Raw genomic sequence first — 25,038 nt, 5'->3', positions numbered from 1 at the left:
TAAAGTTATTTATGCAAAAGTAAAAGTATTTGAGTAAACAGATTCGATCTGGATGAGAGAGTGCCGTACAAATAATGTTCTACTATGATGTCACACATTACCCCCTAAAAAACATGATTCCTAGAAAAGTTCCCCTCCCAAACCTGGATCCGCCACTGCCTGTTTTTCGAATGATTGTTTCAAAAATAAATTTTTTTTGTTTGGGGGGGGGGGGACAATGATGTGGGTGCTAAATGCAAGGAAATTTCTTAGAGGAAAATTAGGAGTTTGACGATTGCAGAAGATAATTCTTTTTCGAAATCAATTTAGCTTCAAAATTTCAAGAATTCCCCAACTTGGGTAGTTTACTCTAGAACATATAATTAATTATGATATGATTTCATTTTTAGCTAAAATATCTAGTATCTTCATTTTTGAAAAATAAAATGCAGATCACAGTTCGTTATTACTTGCTGCAGTGTAATTTGCTTTTCAGTTCCCACCAATAATACATTTAGTTCAAATCTTTTTTTTTTAAATGTTCAAATCTTTTTTTGCTTTAAAATTCCCCAAGTGGAACATTTTCCTACCAACTCCACAGCCCTGTTATGGCGAGTGACAAGCTTTGGATTTAAAAAAAAAAAAAAACTAGGATGTTCAAGTCTGCATTTTCCAGGTTTTTAAGGATAATTTAAAAATTCCCGGACATTTCCCCATTCTTTTGATTTTTGAAATCCCTGTATTCAAGGTCTTCCCTGGAGTGTGGCAAACATGACCACGCTTAGCCTCTTTCAGCACCTTGGTTGAGTCGGCATGCTTTGATGCAGTTTCAACCCGTCGCTCTAGCATTTCTTACTCTTAGGATGTTTAGGCTATTGTTTCAGATGTAAAATCTCTAAGATCGTGTCCTGTATTGTGCAATGTTAAAAGTACTGCTTAGTAGCTGTTTTCTTGAAAGTAATCCTATGAGCTATTCTTGACATCGTAATTTAGTCAGGAGTGTATTTTTGTTTATGAATTTATTCATGTTTTTTCATCTTGTAGTTTTCAGCCATGAATAAATAAGTTGAATTTTTGCTTTTTAACGTTGAACACAAGACTGTTGATCACAATTCAATGCAGATGCTGGAGTGAGTCACTATTTAATAATAACACTCAATCTTATATGGGTCCCTTCTGCCCGATAGCGAAAACACAGGTGCCGGAGTTTACTCCGAGCTGTTTTCATTTTATATCCCTGTGGAACGATGTACTGAGTTTGATGGAGAGGTTGCTGCAATCTCTACAGCCTTAGCTCAGCTTCTTTGCCACCTAGACAGTTTCACAAGAGCAGTACTCTCCAATTCTAGAGCTGCCCTAATGACTATTGTATCTGATAACCACACCTTGACACATAACATCCTGGATTGTTGTCATCACCTTCAGAATCTATCGTCCTCCAGTGGGTTCCTGCCCACTGTGGAGTACCTGGTACTGAGATTGTAAATTACCTGGCCAAAAAAGGCGCTCTGGCCATGCAGATTATTCATCGACCAATGCTTTTCTGCGGTATTAAAAAACTTGCTAAGGATGCAGTTAAAGCCTGTGCACGAGACAAACTTATTTCCCGCGTAGTCCATAAAACCACCTACTGGCAATATACCGTGCTTCGCAAGACCTCCCTCGCTGAGCGATATTGAAAGGCTAGAGACAATATGGATTAGTGAACACAATCTGCCATTGGGAAAAAAAAATGTTGAACACAAGACTCTAACTAATCAAGATAATTGTTCTTTACGAAACTTGATTCAGGTAAGGAAAGAAAAGATTAAACTCTTCAGTTTGAAAAAGTCATTGTGTTAATGATTTGCCAAATACAGTAGTTTCAAAAATCTGAGGTAATTGGGGCTCACACCACCTCGAATTTATCTAGAAAATTCTTATTATATTTGGAGGATGTAAGTTTGTGTACCTTTTACCCCAGAGTACAAAGAAAAAAACATTGTCTTTACAAAAATTTCAACACAAATTTCCGTTTAGTAAATGAATTTCAATTATTTTTTTTGAAGATGTCTAAATGGATTTACAAGTATTAATCTGTAAGCAAACAAGAACTGCATTTTGGAAGTACCAAAGATCCTCAAATCAACTTCAATGAGCTTTGTCCTGATGTTTGTATCTCTCACAACTCAAAACCGGTTAGATATCAGAATGTAAAAATTTCATAAATGCGACTTTACAGCGACAACTTGTTAACCTCGTATTTTTATTACAAAGGGATGTTTCAAAAAGGCTCTTGTTCTTTGTGGGAAATCAATGCTTCAAGAATTTAAGTCCTTTTTTGTATCAAGTAATTATTTCCAAGGCATCGCTTAATCAATCTCTAATAGTCAATGAATATTTCACGCAACTTGACGAGTGTTGTTGAAATCGACCTCAGCTTATTACTTTACTGTGTTAAGGAAGGTTTAAATAAATTGAAATTCATTTTTCATGCAATTAATTTTTCTACACATTTAATAACATAGCTTAAAATATAATACCTCCAATTAAGTGGAACCTCGGACTTTCAAGACTCGGATTTTTGGGACTCGACTGTGTGCTCAATGTTGATAAGTACTTAGAGCACAGTATAACTGAAACAATAGGTAATGAATGTGGCATGGATCGGGAAATTTGTGTGAAAAAGTATTATGTATTTAATTTTCAGAATGTTGAGTCCCGACAGCAGTTTTTGAAAAACTTTTTAAATCCATGCTTTTAGGCTGAGCAAAGATGATTTATGTAATTTAATCTGTTATGCTTGCCTCCCCTACCCTTTTTTAAAGTGAAATAATGGCACAGTATTATAGCATATTTTTAAACACATACACAAAAACTACTTTCAAAAATTCATACAAGATATTGAGAAAAACTTTATTGAGAGACATTTGATTCTTACAGTTCATAACAAGGAAAAAGAGAAAAACTATGAGATAAATCAAATGAGCCACAACTCTCCCAATTCCGTATCAAAAATAGATTTCTTCACTTGACTTTTAAAACTACCCAAACGATCAAGTATGCTCATTATGAGCTTTCAACTAACCAGCATAATTTACTGATTTAATTTGTATAGAACATTAAAGGCAAATTATTACCTTTTTCTCACTCTTTAGATAAGTTCAGTGAAAAGTTGAAAAATACCTTTCAGTAAAAGCAAAACAAATTTACAGAAGTGGAGAAAAAATAATAAATAAATGCTTTTGACTTGCGCCTATATACAGAAATACAACAGACAGGTCAATTAGAACTGTTGGAGCTGAAGTCAGGAAGCTAAGAAATTTGTTTAAAAAATCTAAGAAATACTTTGTGCATGTTGCTTCACCGTACTTGACATCAAAATAAAATTAAAAAAGCTCCGTTATATATACATATTTTGAACATATCACAAAATTGAAAAAAAAAAAAAAAAAAAACTGAACTATAATTGAAGTCTAAGTTAAACTATTTATACATCTTTAACAAATTACATACAAAGGATTATACTACAAGAAAAATATAATGCAAATCTGTTTTTTTATACTTCCAGGTTTTTTCATTAATTGATCCAATAAACATTATTGGATATACTTGAAGGAGAGTATGGCACAAATTTATAAAATTCATAGATTTTAATGAAAAGAACATGTATCAATTAACTATAGGTATGATTAAGAAAAATGATGGTTTGAATAATATGTTTTATAAGTTACAAATGATATAAAACATGATTAAAAACAATGCAACACATAATAAAAGTAACAACATGCTTTAAGTTGCTCATTAGACATAAAGCATAACAAAAGTCCAAAATTTATTAATAGTTCTGATAATTTAAGATGTGAAGTGAATTGTAGCTCCTAAGACCTTATAGTCAGCAATATATTTTACATCATTTTTTTTATCATCCAATTCTCACAAAAAGTCCAATTGCTTCTGAGGTCTTTTAATGTCAATTTAAAATGAAGATACAAACTATTTACAGGTCTAAATTTTACGACCTCCCTCCATGCTGCATTGGTTTTGTATCAATGCTTACCATTTCTGAACTTGATAGATTTGCTGTACATGTCATTTAGAAAGACAATGCCTCACATGTAAATGAAAAGTGAAAATCACACTCACAGAATCTGAAATAACATTTTCGACTTTCTCACTTTAACCCAACTATCAAGTAAGGTTTAGGCACCTTGTGATTTTATCCAATGCAAAAAATTGTGATCCAAATAGTGCCCTACTCTTTACAGGGCAGCCACTGAGTAATTATACTAAAAATTGCTGGAGTAGCCTCAAATATGAAAAATAGTTTCTGTTGCCAGATGCAAAATAACTTTTGCACATAACTTTTTAAAAAATAATATTTGTGTCACGATAATGCAATGATATTTTGATAAATAGACATACCTTGGTACGTGTATGTAAGTGGGACCACCCTGACAAATGAAGCCCTCTTTCAATGTGCCCGATCTGTGTCACAGTGCACCTAATAAGTGATCAAAAGGGGTTTTGTATAGTCACGGGGAAGAAAAATGAAATGATTACTCAGCTATTGCACTTGTTATTAAAGAAAAAGAGATGTCATCCGATGTTGATAAAAGTCTTCTTTAAAACTGCATAAGTGAAATTTTGATAAGGGATCAAATACAGAGTAAAATGAACATAAAGTCTTAATTTTCAAAAATGGGAACCACTTTTTTCATTACATAAATGAGTGTTTTAAGGCTAAAAGCAGCTACAGTACCGAATTGCATCGCATTTCAGTGAGTAGAACAAAATATATTAGCGAAAAACAATTCAGGGGCAGCCTACCCATTTAAAATGCCGATCAAGGCATAAGTTAACTAATTTCTCAAAGGAAATAACCGAAGCTACTTGCTATGATACATTAAATTTAAGAAATTAATTGAAAGTTTTGGGGTTTTGTAAAGTTATTTATTTTTACTGCCAACTAAAAAAAAAAAAAACTGCAATATTCTGGAATTTGCTTTTAATTTGGTTGGAAGTATAAGTACCTCCACGCCCTCGGGAGGGGGGGGGGGGGTATAATTTAAAAAGTCCTAACAAGTACCTAAAATAACGTATTAGGATCAGCAATAGCTTAAAACTGAGGCTTCTGGAAGGGGTTTTGGTCCCCAAATCTGCACCACTGCCTCTACAACCTGCAATTAAAAAGGAGATTCTCATTGCAAATGTAAGTTTGAAGATGATCCCTTAACAATTAAACAATAGAAATATGTGGAGCACATTATTTCTGAAAAATTAACACCTAAAATTTGTCTTCAGAGTAAATAATCTTTGAATACAACTGTTTTGTTTTTTCCCCCATGATTGTACCGAACTTATTTCCATAATAATTTAAAAGGTATCTACGTAATCGAAATCATGATGAAAAAGTAAAGAAAACACAGTCCATAATTCCTCTTTTTTAAAAAATAATAAAGCAAAAAGAGTTTTTACATTAAACTCCCTTTCCAACTAAGTAGAGATACATTTCTCTTTTTCAAATAAAGTCATTTATCAGCCCTACTCCTGGGAGATCAACATATCGCAAGACTTTTACTTTATTCATTACATCAATGAAACTGCATGAAATCTTTAGATAAAAAAGTCTATTTTTCTATCTGTACCTCTAAGAATTTACGACTAACGTTTTCAATGCAAAAACAACTCGAAAGACTGGAGTGGCCTTGTTACAGCATTATTTCTGAAGTTTGATTTTTTTTTTCTGAATTAAAATTTGAAGCACAAACTTTTCAACATAAATTCGCAAATATGGAGACTACAATTTATGGCACACTTTTAATTTTCCAAACATTTGAAAACCTGAATTTTTCAGAATAAAATGAAATGTGTAACAGCCTACAAAGTTTTTTAGAACAGAAGGATATTTCTTTAAACAACATATTCAATGCTTATCAGTTTCTTTAACAATTTCTAATAACTTTTCTTCACGACTTTGGAAATATTTCTTGCTGCTTACTTTGCTTATTGGCTGAACTCGACAGTCTGTCATTTATTCCTTAAACAGTAGTTTGTAACTATCACAAACAGTGAACGAAATAAAATTAGTGCCTCAAACTAATTTTTGGTCTCTGTCTGTTATTGCGTATCTATATAGCTCATTTTCATTCCATTTTTTAGTCAAACAAAAAGCAAGCCTCTCCAGCTTATTTACATTTCTTTTGAAAATCTTTGATAAAAAATAAAAATAGCAGTACTGTTCAATTTATTATAACATTGTTAACATTCAGGGGAATGTGGGGCAAAGTGAAATGGCAACATGTTTTACTCAGTTTGCAGCAGCACTTATTTTAAGTTTTAAGCATGTTGCTGATTCGAGTTTGAAAATAGTTTCTGTTACTACTGAAGGTCAGTATAAAAATGTAAGCCATTTTAAAAATTTGATATTTATAACGTAATATCTTGTTGTACATCTAAAATAATTTATAAAATTTATTTTGTACTACAAAATGAGAAAGTCTTCAGACATTAATTAAGACCTGTTGCTGTTCAGTAATGACCATGTCTTGCTTTTAAATACTTAATACAATTTGTCAAATGCATGTGGCCCATACTGAAATAGTTTACATCATTTAATTATTAGTTAAACCTCATTATCACATCACCTTTGGGACTGTCAACAAAGTGTCGCCATAACTTGAACAGTTAAAAAATTCATAGTTAAAACATTTGTTTATAATAAAATTAGATATAATAAGGGAGGAAAGCCTTCGAAAAATAGGGATTTTATTTTGAAATCTAAGAGTAAGAATTAATAGTTTTTAATTAATATCTCCATTAATTATTATCAGAGGATTATGTTAAATAGCCAAACATGAAGACGGGAAGATTATGAATCCATTGATACCTGGTTCAATGTTCAGTTCATTGGCGTTCGGGAGAAGTTACTTGGACATACATAGATACATACTCTCAGTTTTTAATTATATAGGATTCACTTTAAAGTTGTGTGTTCCCTTTCAATCTAATGAGGGGCTCTTATCTCTTTTTCTCTCATGGGAGAAGCTTGTCATGACCACCTATAGCTTAAGGTAGCTATGGGTCTATATATCTCTTCTGCTGCTTCCCTAATCCAGTACTAAAATCCACCTGCATTGAATTCTTTGTCAAATTATGAAACCTGTACCGTCCCCTGACATTTTTGATGTGTCATGCGTGGTTACTGAAAATATTTCAATTTCTAAGAAAAATTGGATCCAGTCTGTGCAGCTCCAAGCGTCGTCGTTACCAGAGTTGCACTAAAAAAAGTCTTAAAATCCGAAGCAACGTAACATTAAAATTATGTGCCATAAGTTTGGGACTTTGAAAAAGTGACGTGACATTCCGGTGTCGCACTAACACCGTTTGACTGTAATTAATTTATTTATTCATTTAAAAAAACAATGTTTTAATAGAAACTATTTGAGAAAAATATTTTAACTACGCTTTGCAAGATGTTGGGGGCAAAGTTACTGTTTTTTATTATGACTTCAAAATACAAATTTCCAGTCAAAAGGTAAAAAATAACATTTTAATGCAACTTCTATTATAACATACAATTTTCTCTATGCTATTTTTAAAATAAATTTGCACTTTTTCATGTCAAAAAGTGTATTTATCTTAACTTTTTACCTAGCCCAACATTCCTCAACTTATCGTTTTATCTGGATTGTAAACTTCCAAAATTTGTGATGCTCGTTTTATAAAATGAATGTAATAAGGCTATAAGAAATTAAAAAGTAAAACTTTATTGACATTCATTCAGAATAAAAACAGCAGTTGACAAAAATCGTAGTTGCGAAAACAAACTGTACAAAAATCGCAAAAAAAGAGTTCTTTACAAAAATCGCGATCAACGAGGCAAAGCATTCTCGATTTTTTCTGGAATATAAAGGTCAAGATTTAAGCGAATTTTCAATTTTTCCTCAATTACCCTCACTCTTAAGGGATAAAAAAGAGAAATAATGGGTCTGTTTTACATTTTAGTCGCCATTTATATTACAAGTCACAGCAAAATATTGGTTTTAGCTTCCATTTCTGCTAAAAAAAGGTGCCATAGTCGCCTTCTCTTTGAAATGGTCACTTTAGTCATTTTTTTTTAGTCACCAGTGGCAGCCCTGTCTTCACTTTTTTTTCTTCACTGACAGATGAGCAACTCACAATTCAATGCAGATGCTGGAGTGAAGTGGTCACCAACTATGATACTTTCACAAGAAGTCACTATTTAATAACAACACTCAATCTTGTTTCCTCAAGACTCTTCTCACGGCTTTCTTATATTTACGAGGCGCTGATGCTTGGCTAGAAGCAGCATTCTCATTACTTGCTCTGAAAAATAAGATGGTTTAGGTTTTGAACACTCAATATTAATTAAACATATTTTTTATTTAAGACTTGTCTGAGTTAATGCAGTACATATAATTTATACAAGGTGAAACAATAAACTCCAGAAACATTTTACTTTAAGCAACCACTTTAAGCATTTTAAAACATCAAGCAGAGTGAAAAACATAGTATTTATTTTTGGAACAGCTTTTAGCACAAAAAAGATCAGTTTACTTATTTGGTTAAGCAATTTTCCTGGAAGGGGGAAAAAAACCATAGTATAATTGTAGCAATACGTCATGATTATTTGTATTTGCTAAGGTTTGCCGATATATATGATATTTATTTTTTCAACTATGGTCTTTTTAATATAAAAATTATATTTATCATAATATTATAGCTCTTTTATTATTGAAAATAACTAAAAAGTTATGTACTATGTTTTTATGATTAATTTAACATCAATAATTTAACAAAGTAATGTAATATTCCTTTTTTATTTTATATTCATAAAATTAATAGTAATGTCACAATTTTAATTCATATTAAAAGTGCCTAGTTAAATATTAAACGTTAGTCAGAAAAAAGAAAATGTCGTACAGCTGTGCACAGACTAATGCATATTTTTATTTCTGAATCATACAACTGTGTAAGAGCAGGTAACAAAAGAAAAATAAGTGAAACAGCTAATGCTAAATCAACTCCATTAAAATTGATAAAAATGTTAAATGAAATATTAAGTACAAATAATAAAAAAAACTAATTTTAAGTTCACATATTGTAATAGGGTCATTTCACGGTATTTTTGACATTTATGTAATCAGTAATGTTACCTTTTTTTGCTATAACTTTTTAATTTACTGTTTGATTAGCATATTATTTTGTTTTGAGCTTTTCCTACCAACAACCAACTCATATTAAAATAATTTGCAAATCAAACAGTAAATTAAAAAGTTATGGCATAAAAGGGTCACATTACAGACTCTACATAAATGTCAAAATTACAGGGAAAAGACCCAATAACAATATAAGAATATAAAGAGGGATTTGAGGATGCATTTACTATTTGGAAGACTTTAGTCTGTGCTGATTGAAAATATGGGATATATATATCTATATATATATCAAAATTCCATATACTAATAATAAAAAGCTGTAGAATTCGTTTGTTTGAATGAGCTAATCTCAGGAATTACTGATTCAAATTCAAAAATTCTTTTTCTGTTGAATAGTCCATTCCTTGAGGAAGGCTATATAGGGTGTTCCATTTTAACCTGCAAGACCTTTATTTTCGCAACTGTTAATCCTAGACGTATTACTTCCAATTATAAAAATGTTCAAAATAAGATGCAGAGTTAAGATGTTGAAAGTTTGAAGCAAAAATAAAAATGAATAAAAAAATACAAAATATAACTTTTTATATGGGCCCTAGGTCCCCTAACTAACATTTAGAGAAATGATCTCCATTGAAAACTATTACTGACAGAAAAAATTTGACATTTGTGTGATTAAAACTCAAGAAGATATTCCATTTCAAAATTTGGGATCATATAGAAGATGAGACGGATAGATGATGACACTATATCACGGATATTTTTCGGAAATCTTAGAAATTGATCCAGCTATTCAGCATACATCGAAAGAACTCGAAAATTTTCACGAATAGAATACTTCCTTCTATATACACATATCAGATGCAGAAGAAAATAAAAATGATTTAAGAAAAATAATTGAAACTTTCAACAGTGGAACCTAACATCATTGAAAGTTTTATAAAAATCATCTAATGATAAATTGAAAGAAGAGTCAATTTAAAAATGGTAGAAAAAGCGAGAGTAAAGTAAAATGAAAAATTCTACATAAACTTAAGCTAATTTTTTCAAGTGATGGGCTTAAAAAATATGCTATTCGAAAACTTCAAAATTAGCTTTCAACGATTGTTTGGTGCAAATGAATCCATGAAGGGCTATAGTATATTGGTCCAAATTTTTACAAACAATTAATAAATAACAGGGTGGAAAAACAATTAAAATACTTTTTATTTTAGCCATTTTTGACCTTCCTCTCATCGCTGTTACACGTATATACTCCTGAAGTAGATTTACTACTTCAGGAGTATTACCTTGGATTTCAAAACCATCAACAAGAGAAAAGTTGTACACATTTTTAAGTAAAGGAACATCAATACCAAATCGGAAATTTATTGTCTACTGCAAGCTCAGTTATCTTTACTAATAATAAAGCTCAAAGTCTCTCTGTCTGGATATCTGAATCTCTGTGATGCGCAAGCGTCTAGACTGTTCGGCAGATTTTCATGAAATTTGGCACAAAGTTGGCTTGTAGCATGGGGGTGTGCACCTCGAAGCGATTTTTTGAAAATTCAATTTTGTTCTTTTTCTATTCCAATGTTAAGAAAATTTTCTCTTGCAAAATTATCATAAGATGGACGAGTAAATTACTAAGTTATCATAACGTGGAACTGTAACATGGGCAAGCCTATTGGCATGTAATTCACCTTACATTATTTGTAAATATACAGGTGAACCAAAAGACCTTTTAATTTTCTACTATGAGCAAAGCCGTGCAGGTACCACTAGTCGTCAATAAAATCATTGAGAAGAAAGATCTGTTGTCATTTTTTTTTAGACTGTGAACAAATAAAATTCTTGCTTTTGTTTTGAGGCTTTTCCTGTAATTGGGGGATTCAAAATTTTTCTTTTCTGGTTACTTTTCCGCGATGTGTCAGGAAATTTTACAGATTTTATTTTTCTTTTTGTTCAAGCATGATTGTTAAACACACATTACTTGAAATAACTTTTATTTTCGAGGTAGATCTTGCAAAGCCGGGCGACGCAGCTAGTTTATAATAAACTAGTGGCACCCGCATGGCTTTGCCCGTAGTAGAAAATTAAAAGGTCTCTTGGTTTGCCTGTATATTTACAAACAATGTACGATGAATTTCTTGCCAATTGGCTTGCCCATGTTACGGTTCCTTGTTATGATAACTTGGTAATTTACTCATTCATCTTATAATTTTGCTTGGGAAAATAATCTTAAAATTGTAATAGAAAAAGAACAAAATCGAATTTTGGAAAAATTGCTTCGAAGTGCACACCCTATGCAACAAACTAATTCTGTACCAAATTTCATGAAAATCAGCTGAACGGTCTAGGCGCTATACGCATCAGAGATCCTGACAGAGAGACTTTCAGCTTTATTATTAGTAAAGATTTAAAAAAAAATCAAATTGTCTGATCCTGATTTGCAACGGACACTGACTCTATCCCGTCTTTCATGATACCTTTATTCAAAACTAGCGGTACCTGCACGGCTTGGCCCGCAGTAGAAAATTAAAACATCATTTGATTCGCCTGTATATTTTTAAAATGGATGATAAATTTCTTGCCAATGTGCTATGTTAATTTGCTCACCGATGTTACAGTTCCACGTTATGATAATTTGGTAATTTACTCGTCCATGTTATGATAATTTGCTCGGTAAAATGTTTTTGGAATTGAAAAAAAAAAAAAAAAAAAAAAAAAAAAAAAAATTGAATTTTTGAAAAATTGCTTCGAGGTGCTCCCCCCGATGCTACAAACTGATTTTGTGCCAAATTTCATGAAAATCGGCCGAACGGTCTAGGCGCAATGCGCGTCACAGACATCCGGACATCTAGACATCCAGACTGAGCTTTATTATTAGTAAAGATTTATACTTACCAACCCTTTTTTAACAATAATTTTTATTTGAATATAATTTTGGACAGACATCCAGAGAGACAAAGATCCAGATATCCAAAGACACAGACTTTCAGCTTTATTATTAATTAGTAAAGATAAAAAAGAGACACAGCTAGTAAAAAAATTTTGGGATGAGTACGTCCAAAAAGTATTATTTATACATGTATTGGCGAATGAATCTAAATTCTGTGGAATGATATAGATCTGCAATTCTTAATAGGTACATGGTACATAACATAACATAAATAGTTGCCTCTGTGCTAAAAACTGAGCCAACTGATCACTGCAACTAGTCTTTTTAAAATTTTTTATTTGGGGCAGTCTAGTAGCAAGAACTGGTAATTAAATATTTTTTGAATTCTGGGAGTACAGTCGGACTTCATATTTTGAAGTAGCAAATTGCCGGGAAAAAATTTGACATATAGAAATTTTGATATATACAGAAACGATCTTATTTATTCATAAAAATCCACTAAAACATTAAAATTAAAGCTAATTTTCATATGTGTTTCTAATTTATACGAGCATCGGATTAAATGAAAGTTAATAATTAAAAAATTAACAGAAATTACATTATTGTACCTTCATACATCTTCATTCTACAGCAATTCAACTTGATCTGTAATCATTGATCATTAGGGGATTTTCCTTTTGACAATGTAATTGAGAGAAACGTAAAAAATCAATCTACTTAATTTGAATGATTTTTACTGAAGCTAAAAAGACTAGGAATGGCAATAAACAGACAAAAGGGATAACTTGAAACTGATTTTACAGTGTTACTAGTTACAAATAAGATTTGAAGTAAACTTGAGAGAATTTAAGAACTCCAGAACGGAACAATGACCTATCTACACATTCTCCAACCCCACATTCCTTATGAATTTCGTAGCAACCTTTAGTGAACATAATTTTCTCCCCTAACCTTAATTTTTCATGAGACAAACAGTCTAAAGTGGAAAAAAATCTACGAATGTCTCGAAATTTTTTTCGATATATAGAGATTTTTTCGATATGTAGAAACAATTTTTCTATGTAATGAACATAGAAATTTGCTGGAATTTTGATACATAGAAAATTTTGATATGTGAAAGTTTGATATATGGAGGTTTGACTGACTACAAATTTATGTCTGTCTGATTTTATAATAGAGAAAAAAACCCAAGATGGATCTTTTTGGTTTAAACCATTTATTATGACATTTAGGCTTCTTTCACATGTATTAAGGTGCTAATCTATAGCAGCAAAAATCTTAATATATAAAAATCAATGTCCTGAAATAACATATATATATACATACATATATATATATATATATATATATATATATATATATATATATATATATATATATATATCAACGCACAGCCGAAACCGCTGAAGCTTCAGACTTGAAATTTGGCAGGCATGTCGGCATGATTACGAAAGTAACCACTAAGAAAGGATTTTTGGAAATCTCAATTAGTTCGGGAGAAATTAATTAAAACCCCTTAATTTCAGTGAAATTAAAAACCTGTCATTGAAATTCAAATCCCTTATTTTCGAAGGCTTTCCTCCATTCAAATCATTATTCAGTACTTCATCTCAACTTTTGGTCGATAGCGAACTATAAATTTGATATTGTTTTTGTTTCTCACGTGTTTCTTCGAGGCTTTTCTCAAGTCAAATCATAATGTTTCTGTCTTTTGCTTTTATTTTTTCAAAACTAGAAATGAAGATTTTAAGAACATCATCACAGGCGGACTATCCTTTTGAATTTAGAAGAGTGCAGGTTCCTGTTAAAGTTTGCTTTGCAATAACCATTCATAAGTCACAAGGACAGACATTAAAAGTAGCAGGGACCGATTTAAGAGAAGACTTTTTTTCACACAACCAATGTTATGTAGCTTGCTCCAAAGCCAGTTCATCAAGCAGTTTAATAATTTTAGCACCAGAAAAAAAAAGCAAATATGTTGTATACAAAGAAGTTCTAGCTTAAACATAGGTATAACAATAAAATGTGGATGACCTGTGTTTGCAAAGATAATCAATACTTTAAAAGGATCGTTAATAACAGTTAAAGATCGGTTAAGGACAAGGGCATATATATATAAGGAGTCCAGGGTCCCCGGGATCCTCCCCAAATTAGAAAAAGTTATAGGCAGGGATAGATGTGACATTTGCCAACAAAAATATAGGAAAATATAGGAATTTTCTGAAAAAAATATAGGAATTCGATGGAAAATATAGGAATTTTCTGCAAACAATATAGGAATTTTTCGAAATAATATAGGAATATTTTGAAAAAAAAAGGAAATACAGGAATTTCGATAACAAAGCTCGCCAGTATGACATTTTTTTTCAAAATGCAATACTACTATTCGATTAAAAACATGTAATTACACTACCTGACATAAGTGCAATACATACGCATAAATAAGTCTAAAAATACACACAAAATCAATTTTACAAACAGTAAAAGAGCGTAAAACTGTAATTTGTACTAAACATTTTAAGGCATACTTCTTTAAAAATAAAAAAAATAGACGAAACTTTTTGTAGATGAACACAAATCTTTCTTAAAATAGTTGTGTCACTAATCTAATTTTTAATGAAAGATTTTGCATGATCCGATACTGCGATGGGCAAGCTGTGCAGTAGAATGAAATTCGTGAAGTTCTGTTCTAATTTATGTTATCACTTGACAATGCAGTAAAAGCCAAACTTAAAGTTTTATAAGTTGTTGAAACATGTGCTATGCTGAAATCAAAGTCACATGTCACAGTAATATCAGGGGTCAATCCAGGTTTCATTTTTTAAGTCCCCGTTATGTGAAAAAGCAAAATATTTTTTGTGAATTTTCTTTATTTTTGTGAAAAAGAAATTATTGTGAATTTCCTTTTCTTTTCTAGAAAAAAGTGTTCAGGTAAAAATTTAAATGTATGCAAATTAAAAATTTAAATGTATACTGTGTTTTTTTTTTCAGAAAAATCTCTGATATGATACTTTTGGACCATTTTTCCCCCCTGAAAATCCTGACTTTTCAGTACCAAATTCGATCATAGTTGAAATCCACGATTTCCCATGACTTTGAAGGACACCCAGTAAAATATATATTTGATTTAGAAATATTTGGTCATTAATGCAAAATAATCCAGACCTAAAAAACTTGGTGGCCACCACTGTCCCAAAGTTTTAAAGTACAAAAAGTGAGGGGAGGGTTAGTTTTTACTACTTTCATAAAAAAAATTAATAAATAGAACCTTGCACTTGTTTACAAAAACATGCATTTTCGAAAATTTAAGTTAAAATAGGTTTTTAAATTACTTCAAAATAAATAAATGAGAAGTCGTTAGGAAACTGCATTTTAGTAATCAAAACCGTTTCTTTAAGTTCATACCAAAGCCTCCAAATCAATGAGGATCGAATGCAATTGTGCAGATAAAATTTCACTTTTCTAGAAACTAATGCAGGGCTCCCAACACATTTTAGTTTTAGAAAAGGGTAAAAGAGGACCAATTTCAATCAAAAAGAGGACTAAAGAGGACCAGTTAGGATTAAAAAGAGGATCTTGAGAGGACCATTCATTTAAACACAAGGAAGCATCAAAAGGCAAATTAGCCGCCTGCTGCTAAATCCCTGAAAATAATTTGTTAATTAACCATAATACTGATTTTTAATGATACAATTCCTTTATCACCTTCTGCACAACTGATCTTTTTATCCATTGAATAATATTATTTACACAAGCATTTGGATGGGAGGGGGGGAGGCACTTAGCGCAGCACTTAAGGCAGCCTCCATAGAACTAAATGGGCGTAATGATACATTTTGAATTGAACCAGGGATGCTGGTAGTCTCACTGAAGGATAGATGAAGCTGTGCTTCATCTTTCTATATTTTAAAATTATTTTTGTGTTTTTCTGTATTGTAATGCTTCTTTAATAGCATTTATATCCCTTCTCCACCGATATGAATCCATCACACACCAAACAGATTGTGGCGTGTTGGTAGTATGTGTGGCCTGCTGAGTGGTAAAGCAAGAAGTTACCAGGGGTAAACTTAACATTTTATTTACACAGCTATTTACAAGATTTAGACAAATACTATTGATTCGTAGCTAGACAGATATCTGGAGAGCCAGAAAGCATGACTGACCTCTCCAAAGTTTTTTATCGTTCTCTTCGTTTCCAAGTCAGCCGCGCCCCAGCCCCCGCTAAATTCATCTCCCCTTTTCTTGGAAAACAAACGGGGATTCTCTCACTCCTTTCCCAAGGATGCAGCTGGTCCATGGATGCAGGTGGCCATCCTGGGAACGGAATGTTAAACTTGAGCCAAAACGACCAAAGGTCAGCTTGGGGGCGGAACATAGTATTTTATGGATTTGAAAGAATTCGATGCAGCTGGCTTCGAAGCGTGGGAATGAGTAAAAAGTGTGGGAAACAGTGGCATCCATTGACAGAAAGCGTACTATGCCACAACTCCTCCCCCCTTTAGAACTTTCAAATCCATTAACAAATTAAACAATAATACCTAATGCAAATGCATATCAAAACATCAAGCATTTCTTTCCTATAAGTTGGTTGTGATACAAAAATAAACAGCTTGTCTGATCTTAACACATTTAAAATTTCAAAATTTTAGTTTAAATTTAAATTTCAAAATATCTAAGATGAATAGCATAATAACGTGACCAGTGCAGTTGCTTTAAAAGTGCACAGTTAACACATTTTCAGATTTTTAGTAATGACACTAAAATAATTTTCAACCAATTTACACTTCAAAAAACCCTGAAAAATCATTAATCAATCATTTGTCATTTGACGAACATAATCAATCACAAATGATAACATACTTAATACATTAAGTAAAACTTGTACATGCACAAAATCAAAATTTTAAAAATTTTGCAACTACATTGAAACTTTAGTAAGTAGAACATTATTTTATGACTGTCATCAAAGTTTTCCATGCTAGTGTAACTCTTTAAGTCGAATTTTCTTTCTTTTTTTCTTTTTGCTCCCCAAAAGGTAAGAACAAAAATAAAGAAATCGGCGCCATTGCCTTGCATCAAAATTGATTCCAAAAAATACCTCTCGAATAATTGAAACTAATTTCGAAGGGATTTCCTTCTTATCAGTTGACTTCTCAGCTATCTGACATTCATGTCTAGCTTGGATAAACTTCTCCAGTTGCTTATGGCAACCAGGCCAGAAAAAATTTTGACTCAAATTTTCCCTAGACTTTGTCATTCCCTCATGTGCAGAGGTACCCTCCTGACAAAGAGTAAGTATTTTACTTCTCAAACTTTCCGGGACAACCGCTAATTTTCTAGTGTTACCCATGTGATCCTCCTGAAACCTAAACAGTATTCCATTTTCAAGACAATAATAGTCCTTTTCCTTTAGACCCGTATTTTCCCCCGTTAACTCAAAGAGGGGCTTAAGAGTGGGGCACTCCATCTGCGCTGACTTGAATTCCTCAGGACTTATCCTGGCTAACGAAAATTCTGGCGCATTTATATCGACTTCTGGAATTCCTACATTTTTCAAAGGCGTTACGGGAAAAATTGGAGTATTGTGCAAAGAAACCTTACACTTCTCAGAAGGATTTTTTCCTTCTAAACTTTGTTTTTCGCGAGCCTGAGCACGCGTTGTTACAGCATCTAAAGCATCTCCGTTCGAGCAATAATTTTCGAAGCTGTCCCCTAACAAAAGCGCAGTTCTATTTCCTAATAAATATCTCCCTTGATCTAATTCGTCACTTATGACTGCCGCCTTAGTTTTCACTTTTCCAAATTTACCTTCTAAGTAAACACTGGCAAGGGGTAAACAAACTTTCTTTTTATCTAAAGGGGTTTGTAACCAAACATTCTCCCCGGTAAAATCGCTATGGTTTACATATTTTTTGCAAACCAAATCAATAGAGCTACCACTGTCCCGAAGAATACGAATGGGAAAAGAATTCACAGTTCCCTCAGTAATGAATGGAGCTAATAGCTCTTCTCCAGCGAGAGTTTTCACGCAATTGACTACCTCTTCCGCCACGGGGAATCCACTATTCTTTTTATTCTTAGGACAAGTCGGCCACAAATGTGTCTCGCTGCTACACCCAAAGCACCGCAGGGGTCTTCGTCTCTCAAAACTGGTGTTTACCCTATCGGAAAGGGATCTGTTTAGGGGTTTATGGCTTTCGTTCTTTATTAGCTCCGTCTTTTCAGACAAATTTTTCCTGTCCTTCTTTTCTTCCGAATTAGGATTTTTGAATTTCCTCACTTCATCGTAGTTATCAAGCATGTCTGCTAACTTTGATGAGCTTTTTATTGTTGACCAGTCATCTAGGAAGTGTTCTTTTGCTTCCGATGGGGCTCTTTTTTTCATCTGATCCGTAATCATAAGGTCTTTTAAATTTTCAAAATCCTTAACCTCTAGACTGTCAATCCATTCATTTAAATAGTTTCGAAGCTCAAAAACAAAGTCTTTCCATGTACTGTCGTCGCGTTTTTGGTGCTGAACGAATTTTTTTCGGAAGCTTTCGGCACTTAACTTAAATCGCTTTAAGAGCAAATTTTTAACAAAGGAATAATTTTCAGCGTCCTCATCTGATTCACGCGCTATTAGCTGGGCTATTTCTAAGGGCAATAATGGTATCAAATGTGATACCCAATCACTTTCCTCAATGCCCGCGCGTCTAACTTGCCGTTCAAACATGACTAAGTAGAGACAAATATCACTTTGGGAGGAATCAAATTTAGGTATTAAATTGTGAATACTTGATTGAATTACTCTAGTAGAAGAATTTGCTGTTCCCCCATTCGTGCTCGTGCGCATAGCAAGTTCAAAAGCACGTTGTTTATCCTTTTCCTCTCTCTCTTTATTCTTTTCCTCTCTCTCTTTATCCCTTTCTTCTCTCTCAATTCTATCCCTTTCATCTTTCTCTTTCCTATCTCTAGTTTGCACAATATCCTCTAACAGAATCTGAGCTAGTTCTTCCTCATAATCAGTACATTCGGTAATTTGTTTTATTAAATCCAGCTTCTGTATTTTGGAAGTAAATTGTACCCCGAACTCTGTTGCGAGTTCTTCAAGGTCCACCTTCTTAACTTTTATCAAAAATGCCATGTTAAAATAAAATGCAATTTACAATGAACAAAACTCTTTCAGTAAATTAAAAAAAAAAAAAAAAATACACACACAAGAGTGTTTACGCGGCATAAAATTAAAGTTATATGAAAAGCATTAGAACAAACAGCAAAGCACAAAATAATTAAACAATTCAATCTGATGTAAACAAGCAAATGCACTGTTTTGAATTTTTACCAACAAGCTATTCACAACCAACAATAAGAAAAAAAAACTTACGCTGGCTGCACCCTGGCACTGCTTCAAGGTAATCCAATGCAACTTAACCGATCACATCACATAGCACTCGCGAAAATTGAGTCAGTTTGTTCTAAGTATCACATTCCTTGGAGATAACCAACTGCGCGGATAAATACACTGTTCAGAAACGGACGTTCCGACCAGAATCAGACCAAGTTGGCCTCACAAATAATTTTGTTCACAAATTTCCCCGGAGGACAGGATGTCTCCTTAACGCATGTCACAGCGTCACACAATCGACAGGAATAGCCCAGGAACAACACAATCAGCTAGGGTAGCCGTAGGAACAATGCAACAGGCAAGGATCGCCACTGGAACACTTCACACACACACATCAGCCAGGTTGGCCAGAAAAAAATTTCGAATCTTTCGAAAAAAATATGTCCCAGAGATCAGGATAATCGTGAGACGACTACGAAGTTCCGTTTTTCTCAACAGATCCGCAGGGCGTTCTTTTCACACAGTCTAATGACTTCTCATCAAGATCGAGGTCGATCTTCTCCATTCAACAGAAGAAACCAGCAGGAGGTCCTTTACGCCGGAGCAAGGAAGCAGGAGCGAAGTCATAAAAACTGACCATAAAATAAGATCGGGGGTCGATCTTTCTTTTTCCGCAGCTAGGCTGCAGCAACACAACTTCTCAATGAAAGATTGCCTTTCTTTAATACAGAGAAGGGAGACGAAAAACTCTCATTTTCTATCTAACTAAAATCTCCACCGCTGGCACCAAAATTTATATAGCTGTGGCGTGTTGGTAGTATGTGTGGCCTGCTGAGTGGTAAAGCAAGAAGTTACCAGGGGTAAACTTAACATTTTATTTACACAGCTATTTACAAGATTTAGACAAATACTATTGATTCGTAGCTAGACAGATATCTGGAGAGCCAGAAAGCATGACTGACCTCTCCAAAGTTTTTTATCGTTCTCTTCGTTTCCAAGTCAGCCGCGCCCCAGCCCCCGCTAAATTCATCTCCCCTTTTCTTGGAAAACAAACGGGGATTCTCTCACTCCTTTCCCAAGGATGCAGCTGGTCCATGGATGCAGGTGGCCATCCTGGGAACGGAATGTTAAACTTGAGCCAAAACGACCAAAGGTCAGCTTGGGGGCGGAACATAGTATTTTATGGATTTGAAAGAATTCGATGCAGCTGGCTTCGAAGCGTGGGAATGAGTAAAAAGTGTGGGAAACAGTGGCATCCATTGACAGAAAGCGTACTATGCCACAAGATCTACTGTATTGAAAGTTTCCCTAAAAAGGTCTGAAATTCTCAATCACAAAGAGAAGCAGATCACATGAGGCATAGTTTTGCAATTTTCATATTCAAAGTATATTTTCAAGAATCATAAAGCTTACATTAAAAAAATAATCCATGATTGCAGGGCCATGAGTGCTTTGAACTTTTATGGGGGGGGGAACAAATTCCCCCCTTTAGCAGGCATCATGCCGCCTGCCTTGTCTAGTGGTCAGAGAAGTCTGACTGCGATAGGAAGGTCCGGGTTTGAATCCCGGCTCGGGCATGGACGTACTTTCTCTCTCCTGTCCTTGTCCCCTATAAAGGGGTCCTTATGGCATGTGTGTACTGTAGAAGTCGGACTTCACTTTTCCAACTGTAGAGTAATTTGGTGTGAAGCAGTGCACCTCAAATTGTCAGCCTACTTGGCACACGACAACAACAGCAGCAGGCATCATGACAATGAAATGATGTACAAATTCAACTTCATATACAGTGAAATCCCGTTACAACGAACTTCAAGGGACCGCAAATTTTGTTCGCTGTAACGGGAATTTCGTTGTAATGGAATTCAAATAATGTAATGGCAGTTATATAGGGACTGAAAATATAGTTCGTTGAAACGGAAATTTCGTTGTATTGGTATTCGTTGTAACGGAATTTCACTGTAATTACATAATTCAACTTTGTTTCATATACAGACGCTACTTTAAAATGTTATGTGCTCAATTGTTTAAATTTAATGCCCCTCCCCCTCCCACACAAAAAAACAGTAATAACCGAAAATAAGCTAATGATAATCAAAATTATGTTTGGAAAACTAAATAAGCTTGAATTAAACAACACAAAAAATATTAATTTTTTAGTTATTTAAGTAAAAATTTAATCGAGTTAATCTGACGTAGCATGTCAAAATAACTTCTAATTGCCATAAATATAAAAATATTTATAAGATGCAAAACGATTGAAAGCTCAGAGAAGCAAATTTTCACGAACCAAGTTCAATGTTGGCATGCTTCCCATAAAATAAATTTATTTATTTTCTACTAAATTAGACCTAAAACATGCTAATCTAAGTTGGAATATGGGAAAATAACATTCGATTGGGCAAAATATTTTAATATTTACATGATTCAAAAAGATTGAAATTTCGAACATTAAAAGCAATTTTCCGCGAAGTCCGAGTAAGTTCAATGTTACCATGGTTTCCAAAATAATTCCTACGTTAATTATTGAAATTAAATGAAAAATAAGCTAATCTAAAGTAGTATATGTCAAAATAACTTCCAATTGTCAAAAACATCTAAATGTTTACAAGATGCAAAAGGATTGAAATTATTTTCCGCGAAGTCCAAATAAGCTCAATGTTGTTATTGTTTTCAAAATATTTCCTTCGTTAATTATTGAAATTAAAGGAAAAATAAGCTAAACTAAGGTAGCATATGTCAAAATAACTTCCAATTGTGGAAAACATCAAAATATTTACAAGATGCAAAAGGATTGAAATTTCCAACGCGAGAAGCATTTTTCCGCGAAATCCGAGTAAGTTCAATGTTGCCATGGCTTCCAAAATAATTCCTTCATTAATTATTGAAATTAAACGAAAAATAAGCTAATCTATAAAAACATATGTCAAAATAACTTCCAATTGTCAAAACATCAAAATGTTCACAAGATGCAAAAGGATTGAAATTTCAAACGCGAGATGCAATTTTCCGTGAAGTCCGAATAAGCTCAATGTTATTGTTATGGTTTCCAAAATATTTCCTTGGTTAACTATTGAAATTAAACGAAAAATAAGCCAATCTATAGAAACATACGTCAAAATAACTTCAAATTGCCAAAAACATCAAAATGTTCACAAGATGCAAAAGGATTGAAATTTCAAACGCGAGATGCAATTTTCTGCGAAGTCCGAATAAGCTCAATGTTATTGTTATGGTTTCCAAAATATTTCCTTCGTTAATTATTAAAATCAAACGAAAAATAAGCTAAACTAAAGTAGCATATACTAAAATAACTTCTAATTGTGGAAAACATCAACATATTTACAAGATGCAAAAGGATTGAAATTTCAAAAGCGAGAAGCATTTTTCCGCGTCCGAGCCGAGTAAGTTCAATGTTGCCATGGTTTCCAAAATAATTCCGTCATTAATTATTGAAATTAAATGAAAAATAAGCTAAGCTAAGGTAAGCACATGTCAAAATCACTTTGGATTGTAAAAAGAATCAAAATATTAACAAGATGCAAAAGGATTGAAACCTCAAACACGAAAGCAATTTTTCGCGATAAATCATATCCAATATATATGTTCAGAAAATTGCACTAATGAAATTTTTTAAAAGAATTAGAAGCACAATCCAAACAATAAATAAATTCAAGCAATAAAGAAACTTTTTATACTTTTTCAAGGCTTTCAAACACTAGAAAATGTGTGTGTGACCTCCCCCCCCCCCAAGAACTTTTCAAGGTTTTTCATGGGCGTACGAACTTTGTTTAACACGCGCTGCTGCGGCGTGCTTGGGAGAACAGTAACTTTTAACGAAATGAAAAACTTTTAAAATCTGATATTTAAGTAAAAACAATATAAAAGCGAACTAATCAGACCATAATGTTAAAAGTCTGAAGCGGACTTTACCATAAAACACGGACTTTGGCGGGAAAAGCGAACCATTTGGGAGCCCTGCACAGTAGGAAAGATAAAATGGCGGCTGCACGTGGATCGCGGAAAAGGCGGTAGCCAAAAGTCGAGGGGAAAAGTAAAAAAAAAAAAAGGAATCGGAAACTGAAAATATAGGAAAATATAGGAATTATAGGAACTTTTTCAGAAATATAGGAAAATATAGGAATATAGGAACGCTGCGATGCCTGGTTATAGGTAATAAGTAATTATTATAGGGGATATTCTTCTAATTCCATTACCCGAGCAATGCCGGGTATGGGAATGCTAGTCTAAAATATGATGTTTAATGAAAGCAGAATTTAGTTTAGTTTTATAAATACACATGAAGATGGATAAAAAAAACAACATTAATAAAGGATGAAAAGTGGCAACTTATTTCATAGAAGTGTTTTAAGGTTACAAGGAAGCTATTTTCAGTGTTAAAGACATCAGCTTAGTGGAGGATCATCCAATAAAAACGTAACGGTTTTGTCAGAAATGATTTGCTGTTATTGTGTATATATTCCTTTTAACATTTTACTTTCAGCAAGCGTATTGTTTTAATACTTAAATTGACATTTGTTAGCATATTAAAATTAGAGATCATTATTATGAGGAATATAGTACAGGATTTATAAAAGCCAAAAAAAAAAAAAAACAGCTTTTTTTCAATAAAGGACAAAAAAGACTGGCTTTTTTTAACAAAAAGCGGCCGGTCTGGCCTTTTTTTTTTACAGAAAAGGTCAGCTTTTTTGCAGTCCTGGCCACTGGAGACTTTTTGAGCGATTGGTCCCAGAGCTCTTTCTAGAAGTAAAAGCACTAGCTAACTGGAAGAAGAGCTTTTAGGTGTGACAAAGCCAACGAGGATACCGACATTGATGAAACACAACCAAAAACATTCACATTGAAAGTTTTGAGTCATTCCCTGTCAGTGGCAAATAATCATTCTGATTTGTTAGTGAAAGAAGATATCGCCATAAGAAGTGATGCGAGTGATCATGAATGGGTTAATGCTCTGCAAAGAACCACAGCAAAAAAAATCTTAATGACTGCCAAAACACTATCATAACCAGCTCCTTTACATAAACCCTAAATTAATTTATCTGTTCTTTATGCCTGTTGAACATATATATCGTATAAACTTGTAATAGAATTAGTCATCACTAGAATGAAGTATTTTTTTACCTATGGAAAGTAACTCCTTTGGTTAACACTGCTATTAAGTCTTAATTTAAGCGGCATTTCCGTGGAATGTAACCCCCGAGAAAATAGCATAATTGGGCGAGAAAATGCCCATTAGGGCATGCAATGCAGGACCAAAAAGTTTTTTTTTAGCTTTACTTAACCCAGGAGAACTCGCATCGGGCCTCTCAAGCCCGTTCATTACAAAACTACGCTGCCAAATATCACCCCTTCAACGGAAATGAATGAGGTCTACAGTAGTTGCGTTCAAGGTGACCTACATACTGACCACATGCTTTTCAGGAATGTACATTCCTCATTTTCCCCAGAAAATTCCGGTTCGGGCTTCCGAGGCCCAGAGCGAGCGCACACGCTTTTCATTTCAGATTGTGAATGTAAGGGAAGAGGTTGCTGACCTTGTTAGTTGACATTTCAACTGACGAGAACTCCCTTAATGAAGATGATGAAGAAGTTGACACAGAACAGTATAGCGATCATCATTTATGCTCAGTAGAAGATTTAGATTCATGTATCATAAAACTTTCTTAAACCTTACT

General features: G+C 33.3%; 1 protein-coding gene across 1 annotated transcript in view; it reads right to left on the bottom strand.

The window, feature by feature from the left end:
• Positions 1–7,711: 7,711 nt before the first annotated feature.
• LOC129225649 (nuclear pore complex protein Nup153-like) overlaps positions 7,712–25,038 on the bottom strand; it is a 115,222-nt gene continuing 97,895 nt past the window's right edge. The window contains exon 26 of the mRNA XM_054860119.1: positions 7,712–8,307. Coding sequence (XP_054716094.1) covers positions 8,217–8,307 — 91 coding nt within the window. The 3' untranslated portion in view covers positions 7,712–8,216. The remainder of the gene's footprint in view (positions 8,308–25,038) is intronic.

This window comes from Uloborus diversus, chromosome 7, assembly GCF_026930045.1.
Source record: "Uloborus diversus isolate 005 chromosome 7, Udiv.v.3.1, whole genome shotgun sequence".
Classification (NCBI taxonomy): Eukaryota; Metazoa; Arthropoda; class Arachnida; order Araneae; family Uloboridae; genus Uloborus; species Uloborus diversus.
The sequence above is the reverse complement of the archived record's forward strand: the minus strand, read 5'-3'. Positions and strand labels throughout refer to the sequence as shown.